We start from the raw sequence: 22,413 nt of genomic DNA, 5'->3' as shown, positions 1-22,413 counted from the left end.
CATAAACCCCACTAGTTAGTCTGATAGCCATCAAGAGAGCTGAGAGCAACGGGTGACCAAGGAGAAGGGATATGCTCTGTGTGACTTATGCCCCGGTTAGACCTCGGTGATAGGTCAGTGACCCCTTGGTGAATTCTGTGGTGGCTAGTCAGGTCTAGCTAAGGTGGGTAATGGCTTTGTTGGGATCTGCACCGACACTAAGGTGATCGTGCTGTGGTACCCCGCTTGTGAGTAAAGTTGCACACCTCTGCAGAGTTAAAATCTATTCGAATAGCCGTGCCCATGATACTGGGGGAGTTACGGTTTGGTCACACAACTAGTGTTTCTTCTGGGAACGGATAGGATGGCGTGAGTGGTTTTGGAAAAGTGTCCGGCAGTTGTGCCGTGTGCTACGGCGGATGAGGAGTCCAGTAGCAATTTAAAACTTGGATCCTGTGTGGATCAACCCTATGTGTTACTCAGTGCAAGACAATGGCTTTTGAAAACCCCTTTCGTACAAATAAACCCATGCATAAAAAATAGCTTTCCGCAAATTAAACCCTAGCCTTATTCTTGGTCTACCCTGTGCATTATATTCTGTTTATACCCCCTCCGTGGGTGTGGTTGGACTTGCTGAGTACGTTTGTACTCACCCCATTCTTAGTTTTTACAGAGGAAGATCCAGACTTCGTTCCCGAAGACGTTGAGTAGAGGTTCCGTCCTGCACCCAACCTTGCCTGTGGATAGGGTCACCCACAGGAAGCTCCGTATGGCGCAAAACTCTGATGACCTCTTCGTAGTTAATGTCGTTGTGTGGGTTTTAGTTGTTATCCTCGCGATAGTGGCGCTTCACTGCCCATTATCGCGTAGAGTTGTACGGTGATGTACCATCTGATGTAATAAATGTGTTATCAGCCTTCTGGGACTGATATTTGTATCATATTTAAGTCTTCTCATATGAGGGGACGCTTCATCCATCCATCCATCCCAAAAATACCGGTATATAGATGAACCGGTACCTATGCTATCATAGGTACCGGTTCATCTACGTACTGATACTTTTGGGGTGGACCTTTGGCGTGTTTTCTAGTAGTGACCCCACATACAGTAAAACCACTCGCCACCATAAGTTACCATTTCCACTTACTGCCCACTTTAGAGCATGATAAAATTTTCCTCAAGCTCTTTTTGATAAAGGATTTTTTGTTGTTGTAATGTTTGTCAAGTTTTCATGAAATTCACAATTTTTGAATTATGATCTACTATGTTCGTCTTCCTTTCCTAATGTCCATATTAGTATGTTGGCGAACAATATGCTTGCTCAACTGCTTTGTTGTTCAAGGACAAGTACCAAAAGCTGAAATAATTGTGCCAATATCCAAACTTGGAGTTAGCTCCTGCAACAAATGTAAATTGACATCCCTTGGTCATTGTAGGTAGAAGGCAAGCAGGGGTGGACCCAACGTGGGGGCAGGGGGCTGAGCCCCCCCCCCCCCCCCACATTTTTTTTTGGCCATGGATGAGGTAGAAGAAAAGGAGGAGGAAGAAGAAGAAAAAGAGAGGAAGGAAGAAGGAGAAGGAGAAATAATCCCCCTCAATACTTAATTCTTGGATCCGCCACTGAAGACAAGCATATCAATTAGTACTAAGTAATTAAGTAATTATCCTATGATTATTACTCCCCGATAAATGCGATGGGTATCAATTTCTATAACAGTAATCACTAAAAAGTAGGTGGTAATTCTCACTATTGTTTACAACAACGATTCAAATTTTTTGACAGATTAGCTTTTGTCGGTGCTGCGAAAACGGAGTCCTGCACAGTGACAGTACGAAGGCATGCTGACTTGCTGAACTGCTGACCACTGTGCTACTGCCCAGCAACGAGACCCTCCCGCCGTCACCGACCCATTAAGACGCTGACGCGTAGGGCCCACGTAACAAGCGCTGCCGGGCCCCACCGATCCCGCGAGTCACCCAACTTGCCCCGACAGCCCCCGATCCCGTCGGTCACGCTTGCCCCCACGCCGCCCGCACGTGCGCTCAACCCCTACGCTAGCTGACACGTGGGCCCGAAGCATACGACCCACATGTCAGTCAGCGAACCCGGCCTCCCGCCCCACGTGCCAGGCTGCCAGCTGAGAGCTGATGCCGAGCACGACACGCCGCTCCACGTGTCTCTACGCCACCTTCTTCAGGAGACGCCTTTTACAAAACCCGCCTCCACCTTCTCCTCTCGCAGCCGAGGCGCCTTCCACTGCCCAGCTATAAGGCCGCGCGGCGGGGCCGCGAGCGCGCTGGGCGGTCGAGACATCACCACCACCTCCACCGAAAGCTCGCCACTCTCCTACTTCCCCCACCTGTCTATCCATCACGAGCGAGCCCAGCGGCTGCAGATATGGCGTCGCCTCCGGCCGACGTGGACCTGGGCAAGCTCAGCTACGAGATCTTCTCCCTGCTCGAGAGCAAGTTCCTCTTCGGCGGCGCGGCCGGCGGCGTCGGCTCCGTGCCGGGCACGCCGGCGCGGGCGGACTCCGCCGGGGAGGACAGGGGCCGGGTGCGGGTGCTCGCGATCGACGGGTGCGGGCCGGGCCCCGGCGACGCGCTGCTGGCGGCGGTCGCGCTCGCGAGGCTGGAGGCCGCGCTGCGGGAGCGCGCCGGGGACCCCGGCGCGCGCGTCGCGGACTTCTTCGACGCCGCGGCGGGCGCCGGCGCCGGGGGCGTGCTGGCGGCGATGCTGTTCCTCAGGGGGGAGGACGGGCGCGCGCGGTACACGGCGGCGGACGCGCTGGCGTTCGTGGCTGCGAGCCTCGGGAGGAGCAGGCAGGGCGGGTGGGGCGGCGAGGGCGCGCGCCGGAGCCGGTGGGCGGCCCTGCTGTTCCGCCGCGGGGAGCGCTCCCCGCTGCGCCGGGTGTTCGGGGACGCCACGCTCAGGGACACCGTCGCGCCGCTGCTGGTGCCCTGCTACGACCTCGCCACGGCGGCGCCGTTCCTCTTCTCCCGCGCCGACGCCGTCGAGAGCGACAGCTTCGACTTCCGCCTCCGCGACGTCTGCGCGGCCACCTGCGCCGGCGGGGCCGCCGCCGCCGCCGTCCGGTCGATGGACGGGCGCACGGCCATCGCCGCGGCGTCGGGGGGCGTCGCCGCCATGGGCAACCCCGCCGCGGCCGCCATCACGCACGTGCTCCACAACAAGCAGGAGTTCCCGCTCGCCGTCGGCGTCGACGACCTCCTCGTCGTCTCCATAGGCTCCGGATGCTCCGCCGCCGCCGTGGCCGCAAGCGCCACCCCTTCCGCCGGCTGGCGGACGCCCATGCCCCCTCGCTCGCCGTCGCCCGCCGAGATGGTCCGCCTCACCGCCGAGGGCGTCGCCGACATGGTAAGTTCGCAACCAATCAAACAACCTCCCCTGATTTGTTACTCCAGTTGTTAGTAATCCCATCCCTCCATCCTGCATCTGACGGCTGCCGCCCAACATTTTCCTCTTTCTTTCAATAACCATGGTAAAAAAAAGGACTTAAATTTACCGCGCCCTCTCTGCAGGTCGACCAAGCAGTGGCCATGGCGTTCGGGCACACGTGCGGGCGCAACTACGTTCGTATCCAGGTGGGTCAGCGCGAAAGAGTTACCGAATTACTACTGCATTGTTTGTTTTCTTTTTACTTTTTTACCGACATCCCTCCATCCAAGCACCAAGCCTGGAGAATTTATCGTAACAAACATTTTGTCGTCGACGTGCGGACTTCACTACTCCAGGCGGCGTCGCCGGCGTGCTCCGGGAAGAAGGCGCTGAGCTCGCTGGACGCGAAGAAGGCGGTGGCCGCGGCCGACGGCATGCTGACGCAGCGGAACGTGGAGGCGGAGCTGTTCCGCGGGCGGCGGCTGTCGGAGAAGTCGAACCGGGAGAAGCTGGACGCGTTCGCGGCGGAGCTGGTGAAGGAGCAGGAGCGGCGGGCGCGCAGCCCGGGCCTGCCCAACGTGGTGATCAAGCAGGCGGCGACGCCGCGGCCGTCGTCGGCCACCACCGCCTCCTCCGCCACCGCCACCGCCCGCACCACCTCCACCATGCCGTCCCCGGCGTCGCAGGGCTCGTACGGCCGCTAGCTGCCGCCGTTATAAGTTTTGTACATGCCGTGGACAGAGGAAAGGGGGGCTCTTCTTCCTCCGTTTTTTTTTCTTTCTTTTCCCGTTCTTTCATTTCATTTCTTCCACGCCACGTGTCGCCGACACGTGGGCCAGGCCGGCAACGAGCTTGAACTAAGTTATGTGATATGGGGAAGTAAAAGTAACTTATATGCCAACCGGCGAAGGATCGGAGCAAAAACTCATCGAGTTTTTCCAAAGTTCAGACGGTGATCAAAGTCTAGCTTAGGATAATGGTGTTGGCTGAAGCTCGCATGAAAAAAAGAGGTAGATTTGGATGCTTTACAAAAGTTATACGCTTTTTCCACCTCAATCTCCCTCCAAGTAGTTTGAAACGGACGCCGCTCATCAAGTCATCATCATCATCATCTTAGGCTTAATTGTGCATTAGATGGGGTGTTAATGGAGTACTTGCAGAGACCGATTGGTATGTGCAAGCTTTCAATCATTTACTGGACCTGGCCGTAGGTACTGTTTCCCTCCTCTCCTTCCTCCAATCCTCCCAACAGCACCTTGGCGTACTGGACCGATGGATTCATGGAAGCTCTTTATTTTGTCTGCGGCTTGCTTTCAAGTGAGGGCCGGGGGAGGGGGAAAAGAAGCAGAGAAGTATGAGACTTGAAGGCTGCATAAAGCTGCTGCGAGTAGCTTCGGGTACGAGCGAGCATGGTGGAGAGTAGCTTGCTTGGTTCCTTGTGTGTGTGCAGTGCAGGGGACGAGGACGAGGACGCACGCCTGCAAGTGCAAGCCAGCCGCTCATGGTGGTGACAAATCTGCTTCATTTGGTCAGGGATGATTAGCTTAGGACCTGTTTGGTAGAGCAGCAGAGCTCCAGCTATAGATTCTGGAGTTTGTACGTGGTGCAAGAACAAAACGGGTCGGTCAACTTAATGCCATCTCTCATGACTTTTGTTTAAAAAGTTTCTGGAGTTAGCATGACCGGCTTCAAAGTTTCTTGGAGGTCAAATTTTGGCACGAGAAATGGCCCGAGTGGTTCCCTGGTTCCCGTCCAGAACGGATGGAACATTACCGAATAACTTGGGGTGCAAAAACCAAAAGCGCGCGCAAGGTCAGCTGTTGATCACTTCACGCCTGAACTTTGACCTGCAGAGGCAGCAAGTGAGCCTCCATCTCCATGGACGTGGAGCTGAACCCACCAAACTGCCTTGTCAGGATTCAGGAGCTAGGACGACAAGCAAGTCCGTGTTTCTGCTTCTCCGGGCATGTCTTTACCCGTACAGATGGTACATAGTTTTTCTTGAAGTTTTTGTTTGTTTGTTTCGGAATACCTGTTTGTTGTACTGAATTTGCAACAACAACAAGAAGTTGTACTGAATGAATAGCTTATTTGCCGAACTTGTCATGAAAAACACTTGCATTGTCCGGAACGAAACAAAAAGAGGTTCTGCAAAAGTACAAGGAAATTACAGAGGGAACAGAAGGGTTTGTAACTTATGTATACACGGTGGCTGTGTCACTGCTCCTGGATCTAAGAACTAACACTCGTAGTAGACTAACTAATTAATCTGCTGGTTTGAGAGGCTCCATGGATCTCACGGCGCTCCATTGCCGATGCGATCTCCTGAACTCCCAGCTAGCTAGCTACTCCGATCCACACGTACGTTACGTGCGCATTTGTTTTTACCCCGGTGGGGCCCCTGGTGCAGCCACTGCCACAGACACAGCTGGGTGATCTCTCGCTCGCTCTGCGCTGCGGAGTACGAAGCAGACGCAGCAGAGAGAGTCACAGCGTGCGTGCTGGTGGCTGGTGCTGGCCACAAGTCAACGGCCGCGGCGACTTGGTCAGAGAATCGAAGGAGGGAGGTTAATTGAAATCAGTAAATTAAACCTGGAGCGGAGTAAAAATACGGCCGCCGGAGATGCTACGGCGTCTAGCACTTGGATTTACGTACCGACGTCCGAATCGTGCACGTGTCCCCTGGTTAGTAACTAATCGTGGTACTTTGACCCCGCGTTTTTCACCGTCCCCGAGCACGCAGCTGTCACCGGCCCCGATCGAGAGGCGTACTATTTTTAATCTTTTAACAGGGGCGGGGTGGTCTTTACTTGCCTCTGATCTGCTCGGCATTGCAACTTAGGAATTAGGCTCTCCGCACTCATCACTCTCTAAATTCACTCTCCAAAAATAAAATTTCTGCCTAGTCATCGAGATTCTCCTCTCTATATTCAGTTTCGCTGCGCTCGTTCACTCTCTATATCTCTACTCTATCCCAACTATCATATATTTTATTCAACCATCTCCACCTAACATGTCATTTTCTTTTCCTTTTCTTTTTTTTCTCTTTTTCCCCTTCTTTTCTTTCCCCTCGTCCGTCTCGCCCCCTGCCCTGCTCTCTGTCTCTCTCTGTCGACCCGCCGCCGCTAGCCTCTCTCCCTCCCTCGCGGCGCGGAGGTGCCGCCGCCCATGGCGTGTTCGGCCACGCCACCTCGCTGGTGAGCCGCGGGCTCGGCCCTCCGCCCCCTCCCATGGCCGCGCGGCGAGCGGGTGGCTCCAGGCGGCCAGCGCGCCGAGCGCCCGAGGCCGGGGGCGGCGAGGTCCAGGAGCGGACGGGGCGGGGGCCCGGACATGCCCCGTCGTGTCCGTGCAGGGGCCCCGCGCGGCTCGAGCTCCGGCCTCCCACCGTCGTCCTCGCACCGGAGCGGGCGGAGCGGCCAAGGCGGCGGGCCACGGCCACGGCACCTCCCCTGCATCAGCGGCCAAATCCGGCCCCGGCGCGACCCATGGCTGCGGCGGCGGGCCCGCGGCACCTGCGCGAGCTCGAGCTCGGCGGCCTCGACGGCCTCGGCGGCGAGCCCAGGCTCGGGGCGGCGGCGGCTGTCCTCGCGGTCCCTGCTCCCCTGCCGTGCGGCGTCCCTCCTCTCCACGGCGCCTCCCTCCCTTCCTCACGGGGCCATGGAGACCACCTCGCCGCGCCAGCTCGCGGCCGAGCTGCAGCGGCCCGCGGCGTGCGGCGGCGCGGCCGGGGCACCCCGCGGCATGCGGCGTCGTGGCGTTGTGGGGGACGACCGGCGTGGATCTAGGCGCCGCCGGCCGGATCCAGGCGGCGCCGGTGGCGGCGAGCTCGAGTAGGGGCGGCGGCCATGGCGGGTAGCGCAGGGCGAGAGGAGGTGCGGAGCCCACGCCGGGAGGCGGCCCGCGCCACGTCGGCGGATGGAGAGCGCGTGCTACTGCGCTCGGAATAAAGAGCCCGGAAGGCAACGCCAAGATAGCGCGCACTTTACAGTGTGCCGCTGCAGCGGGAAAATGGGCAAATCGAACTGCATGCAGCCTCTGTGGCGCATACCGTGCGGGATGCAGAGCCCCAGTGCGGGCAGCCTTAGTTGGGGTCTATTTGGACGGATTAAAGTAAAATGCTAAGCTGTAATATCTATTAGTATACTTATAATTTTATTAATTTTTTAAATCTTAGATGTGTTTAGTCCGTGTAAAAGTTTGTGTTGGTACTGTAGCATATTTTATTAATATTTAACAATTAATATCTAATTATGGACTAATTAGGTTTAAAGGATTCAACTCGTATTAATCAGTTAAACTGTGTAACTGTATTTAATTTTCCATGTATGTGTCCGAAGATTCGATATGACGGGTATTTCAAAAAATTATTTGAGAACTAAACAGGGTCATAGTTAAAATTTAGTCTATTTTATTAACACTTCTATTTGATAAACTATATTAAGATTTATCATTTTTAAATATTAACATGGATTTCGAACGCTCCCCGATACTCCCGTGCAGTGGCGGGGCTGGTAGCGGTAGGTAGCAAAGCCACGGTACCTCCACGTAGAACGCAAATATTAAGAGTTGCTCGGGCGACCAACTATCAAACCATCACACAAGGACTAATAACTATTTTTTATTCTAAAATAAATGTTTTGTTCCTGAATAATTTTTTTATATTGCTGAAACAATTAAAAAATTGTTTCGGAACAAAAAAATTTGTTCTGAAATAAATTTAACTAGACTATACATATGGGCTGATTTGTGGGACTAGTTTAGATCTAAAATATAAAATATAATGTAGTGCGACGTGACCCGAGCAGCGCCCGAGTAGGAGGCGTATTTTTAGTATTTTTAATTTTTTACCTCCGCTTTTCGACGCTCCATTAACTGGCGGCATGCACGCACGTCGGAGGAGGGGTAAAAAATCTTGCGCCAGCCCCATGGCCATGGGCCATGGAAAAGGAAGAGGCGTAACCGCTGTTCATGGTCTCATGGAAGCCTGCGACGCGGCACGTGATCGGTTGGCTGTGGCCGATGATGATGAGTGGTGATTTGTTGTGAGAGAAAAATACTGCTAGCTGGTTGGTGATTAGTAGCTGATGTTGATTTGGTGTGAAAGAAAAAATACTGCTGGCTGGTTGCAGCCGAACCGAATAGTGTAACTGCTGGGGTCGATCATATATATCCATATCTCCGCACTATACGTACGTACCTGTACCGCGAGCTAGAGGAGGTCGTTGCTAGCTACCTACTGCATGCGAACGACGACAACGATCTGTCCCTTCCAGGGTGTATCCGCGTATGTGTGTATAGTAGTGTATAGCAGCATACAGCGCCGCTGTGGCGTCGGCCATTGTACATGTACATGTACAATGCGCTTCAATTCACGGCTGGGTCTGGACTCTGGACCAGCAGCTACTAGTAGTACTAGTATAGCCACCACGTAACGACGACGACAGGGAGATGCATGCATGCATGCCGATTGATAAATGTGAATAAGATATATACCCACCCACCTACTACTACTGCTAGCTGGCACTACTCTAAATCTATACTACTCCATCCTATTAAAAATGTAGATCGTTTTAATGTAAGTGGTTTTTTTTTGCCGTCATGGTTTTGAGTGGAGCCATCTTGCATTCACCGCGTTCGGCAGGCTGGAACTAGAATGGGGTGAGAGAAAAATACTGTTGGGCTGGCTGGAGCTAGAGCTGGTGGCTGGAGTGGTGTGAGAAGAAATTACTATAGCGCTGCAGGGGAGAAGAGCAGCCGAACACAGTGATTGTGTTCTAGACCTTTGGAGTTCATCCAAGACGGGGAGGAAACAAGTTTGGCTTTATTAAAAAAGGATGCATTTAGAAAACAATTATATTTGGAAGATTGTAAAGTAACCTGATTTCATGAAAAATCTATCCCATACGCATCGGAAGAATCCTGTGTTTCCTATGTAAACAAACAGAGATTAAAAGGTATATATTGTCGCTGTAGTACTGAAGCTTGACCAGATATAACAGGAGAGGAGAGTACCAGATACTTCACGTTTGAGTGAAATCCCGCCATGCCAAGCGCACAAGCATGCATAAAAAGCTTCTACTGCAGTTTAAATCTCAACAATTTTAATTCACCACTCAACAAAGATCGAGATAGGAAGAAAAGGTTATCAGCCGCACTTGCTCGTTCCACGGTAAAAGGGACAAAAGGAGGAAATTAAAGTTGCAAGCTGAGTTAGGGGGAAAAAGGGAGAAAATCAAAAGGGAAAACTAAAGTTCCAAGCTGAGTGCGGAGAAAAGGACAAAATGCCAAGAAAACGCACAGGGGACAAGAGAGCAATCCGAGTTCGGTCATGGCGATCGATCACTCAGCAGTGGCCGTGCCACGTGGCACGCGTCGCTGCAATCCGAGGAGCTGGTAGTACTAGACTAGTACTCCACTGTACACTGTAGTGCCGCTAGCTGCTTTGTCCGGGTCCCGGCCGGTCTCCAGCACCAGCAGGCAGCTTCGTTCGTACAGCCAACGGCAGGGAGACGACGGTGACCGGCCGCCGTCGTATCGTGAATACAGGCGTACGGACCTGTACTCATAACTTCACTTGGTAGTAGTACGCGCCCTGCTGGAAATTTCAGAACAGACCAATGATCCAGAAGCTAGCAATGGAGCCATGGGCGATTCAAAACGCTCAAGAAATTCCTGGGGATCTCTAGCCCGGCCTAGCTGCCTGCTGAGCTGGGCGACAAAGTGAAGCCACGACGATGGTAAGTGGCAGTTGGTTACACTTGTCCCCATGAAAGGGAGAAAGTGCAAAGAAAGCTTCTCGAGCTGATGATGATTGATGAGGACCATCATGCATTCATCAAAAGGAAAATTAACAAAAAGTGTTGAGTAACGGGGGCAGCTAATGATGTCCTCCAATTCAGTCCTTGACGCGACCTTTGTTGCCTTTGATGATTGTTGATTAGTGTACTGCCTTATACTATATATAGCTGCAAAGTGACCAAAAGCGGCTCGAGCATCTGCTGCGTGCTAACTGAAGAAAACTAAACTAACCTTACAATTTGCTGATGAAGCTCTTCTTTTTACCTACCAGCCTGCGCCCCTTTTGGTTCTTCTATCCCCATCCATGCATGTGGTTCTTCTCTAGGGCATTTTCTTCTCTCGACACGAACGGTTCTGAATTCTGGCGATTTTCGAATTCAGTGGTCCACGACGAGCTTTTGGCGATGCGACGCGACAAACTTTTCCTGAAATTCAGTGAGCTATCCATTGGGCCATCAGGACCATGCATGTTCGTATGCTCTGTTTGAACTAATCGGTGGCTCGAAAAGTTGCAGGCCGATCGAACAAATCTGGCCGCGGTCTGCACGCTAGATCACCCTTGAATCTTGATTGCTATACTATAGTCTTGATTGGTACCTCCAGCTCCAGCTGCATGTTTGCATGGACAGATTGCATCACTGGAGATGGTGATCAGTGGCAGTGGTACAAGCAGTGTAATGAATGAAGCCTGATTGTCTGAACGAATGAATGATTGGCGCCTTTCTGATCACGCATCGTCGACAATCGTCCCTCGTCCGGCCGGCAAAAGGGCGCCCGCCGGGGTTTAAACCGTCTTCAAGCTGACCAAACGGTGAAGCTGGCGCCATCCGACGTGGCTCACCGTGCCATCATGCATTACAACTTTACAAGGTCATTCAGTTCAGTCGACCAGCTGGACAGACGAATTTCAGTGCAGTTTGAAGAAGTTGCAACTGAATTCCATGACGGCTCGATCTTTTCAAACAAGCACTGTCCCTTGATCCTATTCCTATCTACTAGTAGCAGTGGTATAGGCCCTCCTTTTCAGGTCAAAAGTCGCCGCTCCAGACGGCAAGAATTCGAAACCGGAGACACTCCAATTCGGCAATTCCTGACTGGAAATGGAGCTCTGCTTCAGTTCAGTCTCCTCCATGTCTGAATCCGGAGCGCTGCTGATCGCTATCAGCAGCAGCAGCAGTAGGTGGTCGAATGACAAGGCAGCAGGAAAGGCGAGCCAGCGCGGCGGTCGAGCAAGATCCTTCCTTGGCCGCCGCCTTTGGAACCATCCGCGGCCAAAGCGAGGCGTCTGGATTGGGGCGTGCCTGGCTTTTGCTCCTTGTCGTTTGAATTAAAGCTGGTTCATGCAGGCAGGAAGGGGCCTGCTGTTGGCGCCAATGATTTGCTGAAGCCTGAATGGGACATCTCAGAGGGGGAAATGTGGGGGTAAAGTTCAAAGCAGGGATTGGCCTTTTTCTCCACTACTCATCTCGAGAATGGAGATGAGATGAGTGCTCCTACAGAAGTACATATGACAAGATAGAAGTTGGGTTGGGAAATGGTAAAAGTCCAACCTTTATGCAGCACAATGCAAGTTTCAACTTCTAAGCAGCACAAGTTTCTTTCCTCCAAAATTTTGGTCCTATACGCCTGCTGTCATAATTCAGTTCATTGTTTTCGAAGTTGCCTTGGCTAAAGCAGCCTTTGTCTAAATATGTCGACGTTGTCACGTTGATAGGATAAGTGAAAAGTTCCAAGTCTGTACAACTTTTAGTTATTTTCTTCTCTCTCCCTCTTCGATCTTCAAAGTTCGGCTAGGCGGCGACTAGGCGCGATTAGTCGCTAGGCGAAGCCCGTCACCTCGACTATGGGGGTAGTCGGCACTCTGGGCGCTAGGCGGCACCGGTGGGGGTGGAGGAGCGTCTGGCGGAGGTTGCTAGTGGGGGAGGAACTTCAGACACGCTCGACATCGGGCACCAGAGGTGGCGGAGGAGGAGGCGGCGGTGGACGTGGCAGGCGCGGCTGGGAAGTAGTGCAGGTGCGACGGGCGCATCTGCGAAGCGAGGCGGTGTCGGAGAAACAGGGGAGAGGGAGGAAGTCATCGCGTGATTGAGAGAGAGAGGATGACTGGATGGATAAGGTGGTAAGGGTGGATAAGATGAGCTGCTGGGCTTTTTTGATGGGGCCTTTCTTTAACTTTAGGTCCACATATCTCTTATTTTTTTCTTTTATTTAAGTTAATTTAAGGTAATACATATATATGTGTATAAAAATTAAAATGTCTAGAAAAACGCATAGGATCGCCTGGGACCGAGTACTCCCGACTAGGCGCTAGGCAATGGGTCAGCGCCTAGATTCCGTCTAGCGCATAGCTGAACTTTGTTGATCTTAAAGATCTTTTAATAGATCTTCTTCTTTGTAATTACTCGTAAATTTGTTCCTTGGCAATAAGAGTTCAGGGGTTGCCGTAGTTTTCCTAAAAACAATATCAATGTTGAGGTATTCATATGCGGTTACAAACATAGAATTCTTCTCTGAAGTTTGAACCACTGTGTCTAGTACTACGTGTTTCAGCTCCATCTGAGGCCCATGATGAGAAACCGACTGATTAGAGCCTTAGAGGAATGAAGTTCATAGTGACCAGCATGTGCACTCGCTTTGACACACAAATGGAACATGCAAAGACTTGTACTCCATCCGTTTCCAAACTGCAGTTCACTTTAGCTTTGGTTTTAGTCAAATTTCTCTAAATTTTGTACTATAAACGAACCTACATTCTAACAATTTAATCAAATTTGGAGTAGTTTGACTTAGGACAAAGCCAAAGATGACGTACAATTTGGAATGAAGGGTCTAGTATAGTAATCAAATGTACCACAGGAAGGACCACTGGATTACAGTGCAAGCTTGTCGTTGTGATGAGATTTTCCAGATTTTCTTTTTTGTACCGCAAGTTGAGATTTTTTAGTTGAAGACTTCTTATTTTGAAGGAATGCAACATTGATTGATTACACGAAGACATGAACTGGGCCACAGAATCTTGTGTTTCTACCTCATCAGGACATGATTACAAGTCGGCAAAGCCCAGGAGAGGGCCATTTCGTACACCCTCTGCCAACCGGCCCAACCAAGCATCGAAGCCCATCCCCCCACATCCCAACCGCCATTCTGACTTTTCCTCCAAGCAAACACCCTGTCTCCGTGCCTTCCGCACCGGTTCCGTCCTCACATGTCATTCTCCACTCTTACCAGGCCCACCCGTCCCTTCCCAACAGCAGTAGGCACCTCCTCTCGCTACAATTCACACGGACGGTGACGCTAGCCAGCATCATTACCTCCACTGGCGTGCGGGCCACTCTCTCCAGGTTGGGACGTGGCCCCACTAGTAAGTGTCTCCAGCAACGGGTCCGGTTCCCCGCACCTGCGCTGCACGTGAGCGCGGAAATATCTCTGTGCCCTGCGCCTTTTAACCCATTCCCCCTTCTCGTCTTCTCGCTCCGTCCGCTCCTCCCCTCCCCGTCCCCTCCCCCTTCCAAAACCCTAAACCCTAGCCGCCGCCGCCGCCGCCGCGGCAGCAGAAGCAAGCACAGCAGCAGCCATGTACGCCGCCCTCCGCCGCGCGGCGCCACTCCGGCGGCGCGCCGTGTCCGCGCTCGCGGCCGCGCTGCTCCAGCAGCAGCCGGCGGCGATGGGGGCGGTGGCCCCGCGGCTGCCGGCGCCCGCCGCGTTGGCGGCGTCGTGGTTCCACTCGTACCCGTCGCGGCTGGGGTTCCGGGAGACGGGGCCCGCGGGCGCGGCGGCGCGGGCGGAGTTCGCGGCGGCCGAGGAGGGGTCGTTCTACGAGGAGGACAAGAGGGCCGGTGGCGCGGCGGACCAGGGTCTGGAGATTGCCAAGCTGGGGATCTCGTCCAAGATCGTCGATAGGCTCGCCAAGAAGGGCATCACCAAGCTGTTCCCCATCCAGGTACGAGGAGCGGTGGATCTTCACCATTCTTCTGGTCGAAGTGGATTCTAGAATAATCTATTTGCTGCAAAAACTCGATTAGATTCTTTTACGCTAGTGGTTTGATTGGATAGTAACTACCGTGTACCAACCTGCTTGTCCTGTTCTCCGCGGACACAATCCATACAGATGACATCGATGTTTAATTAACAAGCACCAATGGGAAAACCGTTTAATTATAACAAAATTCTTCCATTTGCTTTAATTGGTTATTTATTATGTTTACGTTGATCCAAATTCAACTGCTTTTGTAATGCGGCAAATTCATCTTGGCATGGTGATCGGATGAAACATTAGAATTACCAGTGTTCGTTTGTGGTTAGGTGATAAATTACCAATAATAAATTAATTCCTCGCAATTTCATGGATCTCATACATGAGGCAAAGCTGTTTGCTTTAAATGAGTACTGAATTGATATTTGAACCTTGTCTTCTATTTTGCAACCTGTACAACCTGTTTAGAGAGCTGTTCTTGAGCCAGCAATGCAAGGAAAGGACATGGTTGGTCGTGCCAAAACTGGGACCGGTAAAACTTTGGCATTCGGAATCCCCATAATGGATGCAATTATCCGCCACAATGACAAATACAAGTAAGCTTGGTTCCTCTAACAATATATACTGTTAGTTCTTTTACCATTTCTTCTTTTTGGTCCTCACTAATCCTGTATTTATTCTTTGTTGAGTACAGGCCTGGAAAGTTTCCCTTGGCTATTGTTCTGGCACCAACAAGAGAGCTTGCAAAACAGGTTGAAAGGGAGTTCATCGATTCCTCCTCCCTGGAAACTCTCTGTGTTTATGGAGGAACTCCAATTGGCGTGCAAATAAGGCAGCTTAATTATGGTGTTGATGTGGTCATCGGGACACCTGGACGGGTGATTGATCTTCTAAAAAGAGGCGCTCTAAGTTTGGCAGAGATTCGGTTTGTTGTTCTTGATGAAGCCGACCAGATGTTGTCGGTGGGTTTTGACCAAGATGTTGAGACAATTTTGCAGCAAGTGCCTCAGCAGCGTCAAACACTGATGTTCTCAGCTACAATGCCAACCTGGATACGGAAGCTCACACAAAAGTACCTCAACAATCCTGTTACAGTTGACCTAGTGAGTTCAACTTCTAGCGGTACTTTTATTTTACATGCATTTTTTGCTATAGACTTTGTGACTTCAATTCAGTTAGTAAACCATGTAACCGTATCTGGTGTTGATTATAATGCATATTTCTTCTGCGTGTTCTGGTTCTTGAAATGGTAACTAAATCAACCAGAATGATTATGTTTTGACTGATGGATTCCATTGTTCTCAGTGGCACAACTCATCTGTTCTAAAGTTAGTCATTCAATAATGCATACATTTTGTTTTTTTAAAAAAATTGTCCATTACTAATAGTACAGTAGTTATTGGGTTTTGTTGTAAAATGTTAAATCAATAGTTGTCCTAATCGAGGCCATTTTAATTTTACCGTTAGCTTATACTCCCTCCATTGACTTTTGATAGCTATATTTCCAAAACTCAAAAAATGATAGCTGTATTTACTATTGGCATGGATTGTGGCAATAAATAGCACTAGTTACAAGGAGTTCCCAATTAAAACATTGGAGGACCAACAAAACAGTCTATGTTGCATTTATTAGATTGATAAGCACACTTGGTGCCCTTGGTCATTGTTCCATATGGAAATATATCAATCAAAACTGAATGGAGGGAGTAACATTTGCTAAGAAATGATACTAGGCCAAAGATCTATACAGGGAACTGGTTGAATGTCCTTAAAATTAAGCCATGTGGATCAGAGGTAAGGGGAACAGATCTGGAAGATTGGCCTACTTATGTCCGTAGCTCCTGTAGCAAACACCTACAAGCCAATGTTTGGGAAGTATCACAATGCATTGTTCTTAGAATGATATTTCCTGTATTTCATTGTACTTGTCTTTAAATTTGATAGCTGTTGGCAATCTGGTTCACTACTGTTACGGGGGGAGATCCAAAGAAAAAAATATAGGGTTGATAGCTGCATATGTTTTACTATGTGTGAGCTATTCCATTATAAGTAGATTTTTCTAGCGGGCTCCATATCGAAAGTTTTTGAGGGGCAGTATGCCTCTTATTAAGAAACCATTTGCTAATAATGGAATGTTTTTCACTTTATTTTTCTCTATGTAGGTTGGTGAGGATGATCAAAAGCTGGCTGAAGGAATTAGTCTGTTTTCTATCGCATCGGAGAACCGTGAAAAACCTGCTGTACTTGGAGAACTCATTAAGGTGAAAATGGATTGGATTTGTATTTTCTTTGTGCCACTGCAACTTAAATCCTTTCCCCGTGGCATTAAGTTACTTTTAAATCTAATTGCTTGAATTCATTGGTAAATTATTTATTCATGCAGGAACACGCTAAAGGTGGAAAGTGCATTGTGTTCACGCAAACAAAAAGGGACGCTGATAGATTGTCATACAGCATGAGTCGAAGTTTCCAGTGTGAAGCTCTTCATGGGGACATCTCACAAGCCCAAAGAGAGAGAACACTGGCAGGCTTTCGTGAAGGACGATTTAATATTTTGATTGCCACTGATGTTGCTGCCCGTGGTTTGGATATACCAAATGTTGATTTGGTTCGTGCTTAACCCCTGTTTGAGTTCTTTCCTTCTCTCCTGACTAACATTCAACGTACATTGACCGGTTCTCCTTCAGGTGATACATTTTGAACTCCCCAACTCGTCAGAGATATTTGTCCACAGATCTGGCCGAACTGGCCGTGCTGGAAAGAAGGGTACTGCAATCGTGATGTACAACTATCGACAAAGTAGGGAAGTCCAGGGTATTGAACGTGATGTTGGATCCAAGTTTAATGAGGTGAGTACTTTTTGTTGGCATTGTGCGCTGCTGTTCTGTTTGCATTTTTTTGGCTGTCATGCTCATGTGGTTTTCCATTGGCTTGCAGCTTCCAAAAATTAATGTTGAGGGATCTGACTTGCTCGGTGGTGACTTTGATTCCTTTGGGGGTGGTGGTGGAGGGTACGGTGGGCGCTCACGGGGCTTCGGTGGTGGACGTGGTGGTGGTTTTGGCAGCCCACCAGGAAGGGGTGGTGGGTTTGGCCGATCAGGAGGTGGTGGTGGATTTGGAGATTCAGGATTTGGCCAATCAGGCGGTGGATTCGGTGGCTCAGGATTTGGCCGTTCAGGTGGCAGCGGAGGTTTCGGCGACTCTGGATTTGGTCGCTCAGGTGACTCCGGATTTGGTCGCTCAAGTGGTGGATTTGGTGACTCCGGGTTTGGTCGCTCAAGCGGTGGTAGTGGTTCTGGTTTTGGTCGCTCAAGCGGTGGTAGTGGTTCTGGTCGTTCCGGTGGATTTGGGGATTCTGGCTCAGGTCGGTTCGGTGGCGGTTTTGGTAGTTCTGGCTCAGGTGGTTTTGGTGGCTTTGGTGACAGGAACTCTGGTGGATTTGGCAACTCATCTTAGTCACGGGATAAACTTGAGCAAAACATAATAACAGGTACTCTTAATATGGATATCCAGCCTCAGATTGAGCTCAATGGTTAGTATGGATATAGGATGATAGTAGAGAATGGCCACTCCTGATCTGTTGTTGGGTCCCTCTATTGACAAGGCTGGTGTCACAGTGCGGCGGAATTCATGCGCTTACCCTTGTGCCTGGGGAGGGATTGATCGGAATCCAGCAGGAAAATAATTACGATTTCATTACTGTTCTGTTCTTATTTTGCTTTTGATTGCGCAAGTTGTAGCTCTAGATCATACCTGTAAAATATGCAGAGGGTCTTCAGCAGATGTTCTTATATCGTTTTTGGTAGTGGTTCTGTACTGTATGATGATTTTGGTGCTACCTTGTAGGCCGTTCTGACCTGAAATCACGGTCTCTATAATCATATCCCATATTTATACCCCACAAGAGTTTTTCGCCCTGTTTTCGTTTTCTTTTGCTGATTTTCTTCCTGTGAGCGTAGCCTGTGTGACTGAGGCACTTGCGTTGTTCCTGCTGCAATTAAATATTTTACGCTCTTGATTGATTGGTGAAAATGTTAGTACCTGGCTTCGGAACTTTCAATATATTATGATATTGGTGATCACGAAATTCAAATAGTCGGTAAGTGTTTTAAAATATTCGGAACCTGTTTAATGCTTTGCAGTTGACGAAACCAAATGTTTCAACAATTATTGATCAGATATTAAAACTCATCAGTACCAGTCGCACCGACCAAAGGCCCATGAACTCTGGGCCCATTCATCGATGCATATGGGGCCCAATCGATATCGGAAAGGCCCAAGGAGTCGAACGCGGGCCCGATTCACCGCTGCAAGTTGCATATACGGGGCCTAGTCCTTCTTCAAAAAAAAAAGGCGGGCCCTAATCGAATTCGGATCGATGGCCTTCTCCCGCCTGCACATAAAACAAAACAGAGAGCTATGATAAGCGGATATTTCGCAAAACTCACGTACTGGTATCGGATACCGTATCGGATACTCGTACTCTACGAATACTCCCGGATACGTATTCCGTAAGTATCAGACTATTTAGGTATTTTCAATTAATAAAAATAAATCGGATACTCGTGGGATACCTGTCCGATACCTTCAAACCCTAACAACACCACTCAATCGCTTCGTATAAAGTCCTCCGTTCAGCTGTGCCACCCTCTCATCCCCACTCGCAGCTGCAGGCCCGCGTCAGCCTAGCACGGCTCCCTTGCTGTCACCGCCGCTCGGCCACCCGCCCACGCCTTCTCTTGCTCCTTTCCTGCTGCTCATCGCTCCCTTGCCATCACCGCCGCCCGGCCACCCGCCCCGTGCCTCCTCCTGCTCCTTCGCCATCGCTCGTCGCTCCCTTGCCGTCACCTCCGCCTGCCCACCCGTCCGTGCCTCCTATTGCTCCAGCGGCTGCGCGGCCTGTCCAAACAGAGGCCCGCACATCTGTTTAATCACTATTTAGGGTGGTGCTGCGCTGCTAGAGCTCGCCGCTGGTGGGCCGCCACGGCCGCCGGAGCGCGCCTCTGGACGGCCCGCGCGGTCGCTAGAGAGGGAGAGGATGAGCCGCGGCCTCCGGAGAGGGAGAGGAGGAGCCGCGGCCGCCGGAGTTGGCCGCTACACAGAGAAAGAGAGAGGAGACTGTCGGAGGTTGGGGAAGAAGACGACCGACATCCATTCGTGGAACAGACGAACATGTAAGATAAGGTTGGTTCTTTTTTCCTTTACCCCTTTCCTTTTCTAATAATTATAGAACATATGAATTTATGACGTATTATAGTCCTTGGAACTACTATTTTCTCACATTCTAGTTCCTAAAACTTTTATTTATTTTTATTTTTTATATATATTGGCGTATCCCCGTATCTTTGTTTTTGGAAAAATGATATATCGGAGTATCCCGTATCGCGTACCGGTATCCGTATCCGCCTATCCGGGCATAGCAAGAGAGACCCCATCCAAAAAAGCGCGCAAATTAATCTCAACAAAAAAAAAGCGCTCAAACGCTAGGCCAACACCAGCTCGCGGGTCGATGGAGATTGGCGAGCATCCTAGAAAACGGAAGGCGGCAGCGGCGGAGGAGGAGGATGTGTACGAGCACGAGGTGGAGGGCGTGATCCCGGCGGAGCTGATCGAGGGAAGCAAGCATGGCGATGGATCTATCTACAGGCCCGACGAGCACCCCCTGAAGGTAAACGGGTAGGCTACGCTAGCATCACTACCGCATAAACCCAAGATACTTGCGAGTAGAAGATCATAGATCGTTACCACTAGACGCGCAGCGCAGCGGAAGAAGTCGCGCGTCGATGTAGAGGAAGTAGTCGATCACGTCCCACGAACCGAGCTCCTCGTACTTGATCCCAGCAGCCGATCAGCGCAGCAGTCGCAGCAGCGCCTCCACGGAGTCCACACGTACGGGGATGAAACGCCGGGCGTCGGTGTGCTAGCACCGCACGCACGGCAAGGGCGGCGGCCGAGAGAGAGGGAGGGGCGGCGGCTAGGGAGGTGGCGCGGCTCAGGTCATCGCCCCCCTAGCCCCTCCCTCATATATATAGGGCGTACTAATGGGCTTCTATCTCATAGGCCCATTAGTAACCCTAATCTCTCTTGGATCAATATCCACTTGGGCCTTTAAACCGTATTGTGATGATGGGCTCTTGGGCATATCACCAACAATCTCCCACTTGCACTAGAGACAATCATACATGCAAGCTTTCCAACATTCCAAACCCCTTAAGTGTGTGACCCGTTAGGTTCATGTGTAGGTGGTCGTGATCGGAAATCATTTCCGAATCACAAGTCAATAGCGGCACCTAGCAGGGCATAGTGACTCACAAATACACATAAAGATCATATCGGCCGAACCATAGATATACTCATACACCGATCCCTTTGCCACACGATACCAGTCAAGCTCAAAGCGAGATGCGTGCCACCTTTGTGATAGCTCGACCATTCTCTCGATCTAATAGTGGATTCTATTCATAACTAACCTTTAGTCATCATGATTAACTCTTTAATCACTTTGGCATGGCCATGCACTTTCAAATCCAACTATCTCGAGGGGCCCAGAGATATCTCTCCCGTTATCTAGGAGGGGCAAATTCCATCTTGATCCGCTCACATCCCATTCCATGTTTCATGACATACCTGTAAGCTGCTTTTGTAACTACCCAGTCACGGAGTAGCGTTTAGCAGCCCCAAGATGCACCACTACACACAGTGAGAAACAATGGCGATCTCAGGTCTAAGGATTCAGTAGGTATAACACTCAAGAACAACTGATGGCACATACAAAATAGCAATCCCAACATTGTCTTGGAGTGGGTCAATTCAACACCATGTTCACCAACATGTGTCCACATCATTAATCTGATATCTCCATATCCATGATCCGTGAAACATGATCATCAATTAATGCATGTGCTAGTCTCAATGTCGTTGTTGTCCCACACAACGACATAAACTAGGGATAATTTAGAATCATATCATTTTCAACAAAGAGTTTCACGAACAAGTCACATACTTGATAATCAATGTAAAATAATCATCCATGGAACAAATAACAATTATTTATCATTACATAAACATACTCATGACACAAAATCTCCCACGCACACTAGAATCACTGATGTAAGTATCTAATACCCATAGATCTCATGTGCGCCTCATGCTTTGATTGTGGGAGAGGCTTCGTCAACGGATCAGCAACGTTTGAATCCGTGTGCACCTTGCAAACCTTCACATCACCTCTCTCAACAAAGTTACGGATGAGGTGATACTTTCGCAGTATATGTCTGGACTTCTTAGTTGTTCTAGGCTCCTTTGCTAGTGCAACGGCACCACTATTATCACAATAGAGGTCCACTGGACTGGACGCACTAGGAACAACACCCAAGTCAGAAACAAACTTTCTGATCCAAACAGCTTCTTTTGCAGCTTCGGAAGCTGCAATATACTCGGCCTCTGTCGTCGAATCAGCCACCGTATCTTGCTTGGAACTCTTCCAGCTCACTGCCCCACCATTGAGGCAGAAAACAAAACCGGATTGCGATTTGGAGTCATCTTTGTCTGTTTGAAAACTAGCATCGGTGTAACCCTTTACAAGGAGCTCATCTTCGCCTCCAAATATTAGGAACATATCTTTAGTTCTTCTCAAGTACTTAAGGATACTCTTTACAATTGTCCAGTGAGGTTCACCGAAATCTGACTGATACCTGCTCGTAACACTTAGAGCAAAGGAAACATCTGGGCGCGTGCAAAGCATAGCATACATGATCGACCCTATGGCTGAAGCATAAGGAATCGTACTCATCCTCTTTTGCTCATCAGGTGTCGTAGCACACTGACTCTTGCTTAGAGTAATGCCATGTGACATTGGCAAGAAACCTTTCTTGGAATCTTGCATATTGAACCGATTCAGTATCTTGTCAATGTACGTGTCTTGGCTCAATCCAATTAGCCTTTTTGATCTATCTCTATAGATCCTAATACCCAGAATATAAGCCGCCTCTCCTAAATCCTTCATCGAAAAACACTTTTTCAATGAGGTTTTAATGGCTTCAAGCATTGGAATATCATTGCCGATCAGTAATATGTCATCCACATATAGGACCAGAAACACAAGTGCGCTCCCACTAGCCTTTTTGTAAACACAAGGCTCATCTTCATTCTTGATGAAGCCAAACCCTTTGACTACTTCATCAAAACGAATATTCCAACTCCGAGATGCTTGCTTCAATCCATAGATGGACCTCTGAAGCTTACATATTTTCCCAGCATTTTT

At 50.0% G+C, this 22,413-nt stretch overlaps 2 protein-coding genes across 2 annotated transcripts; both read left to right on the top strand.

Moving 5' to 3' along the window:
* The first annotated feature begins 2,259 nt into the window (after positions 1–2,259).
* LOC120700114 (patatin-like protein 3) lies at positions 2,260–4,288 on the top strand. The gene is made up of 3 exons (XM_039984300.1): positions 2,260–3,358; positions 3,523–3,585; positions 3,736–4,288. Exons 1-3 carry the CDS (start codon positions 2,378–2,380, stop codon positions 4,081–4,083), a joined length of 1,392 nt encoding a protein of 463 aa, XP_039840234.1. The 5' UTR covers positions 2,260–2,377; the 3' UTR covers positions 4,084–4,288.
* Positions 4,289–13,751: 9,463 nt separating this feature from the next.
* Positions 13,752–18,054, top strand: LOC120700113 (DEAD-box ATP-dependent RNA helicase 9-like). Its single transcript, XM_039984299.1, has 7 exons — positions 13,752–14,117; positions 14,619–14,746; positions 14,845–15,253; positions 16,313–16,411; positions 16,534–16,758; positions 16,838–16,999; positions 17,088–18,054. Exons 1-7 carry the CDS (start codon positions 13,752–13,754, stop codon positions 17,604–17,606), a joined length of 1,908 nt encoding a protein of 635 aa, XP_039840233.1. The 3' UTR covers positions 17,607–18,054.
* The last annotated feature ends 4,359 nt before the right edge of the window (positions 18,055–22,413 follow it).

Source organism: Panicum virgatum, chromosome 3K, assembly GCF_016808335.1.
Source record: "Panicum virgatum strain AP13 chromosome 3K, P.virgatum_v5, whole genome shotgun sequence".
NCBI lineage: Eukaryota > Viridiplantae > Streptophyta > Magnoliopsida > Poales > Poaceae > Panicum > Panicum virgatum.
Note: the sequence above shows the minus strand (reverse complement) of the source record. Positions and strands in the feature narration are given on the sequence as shown.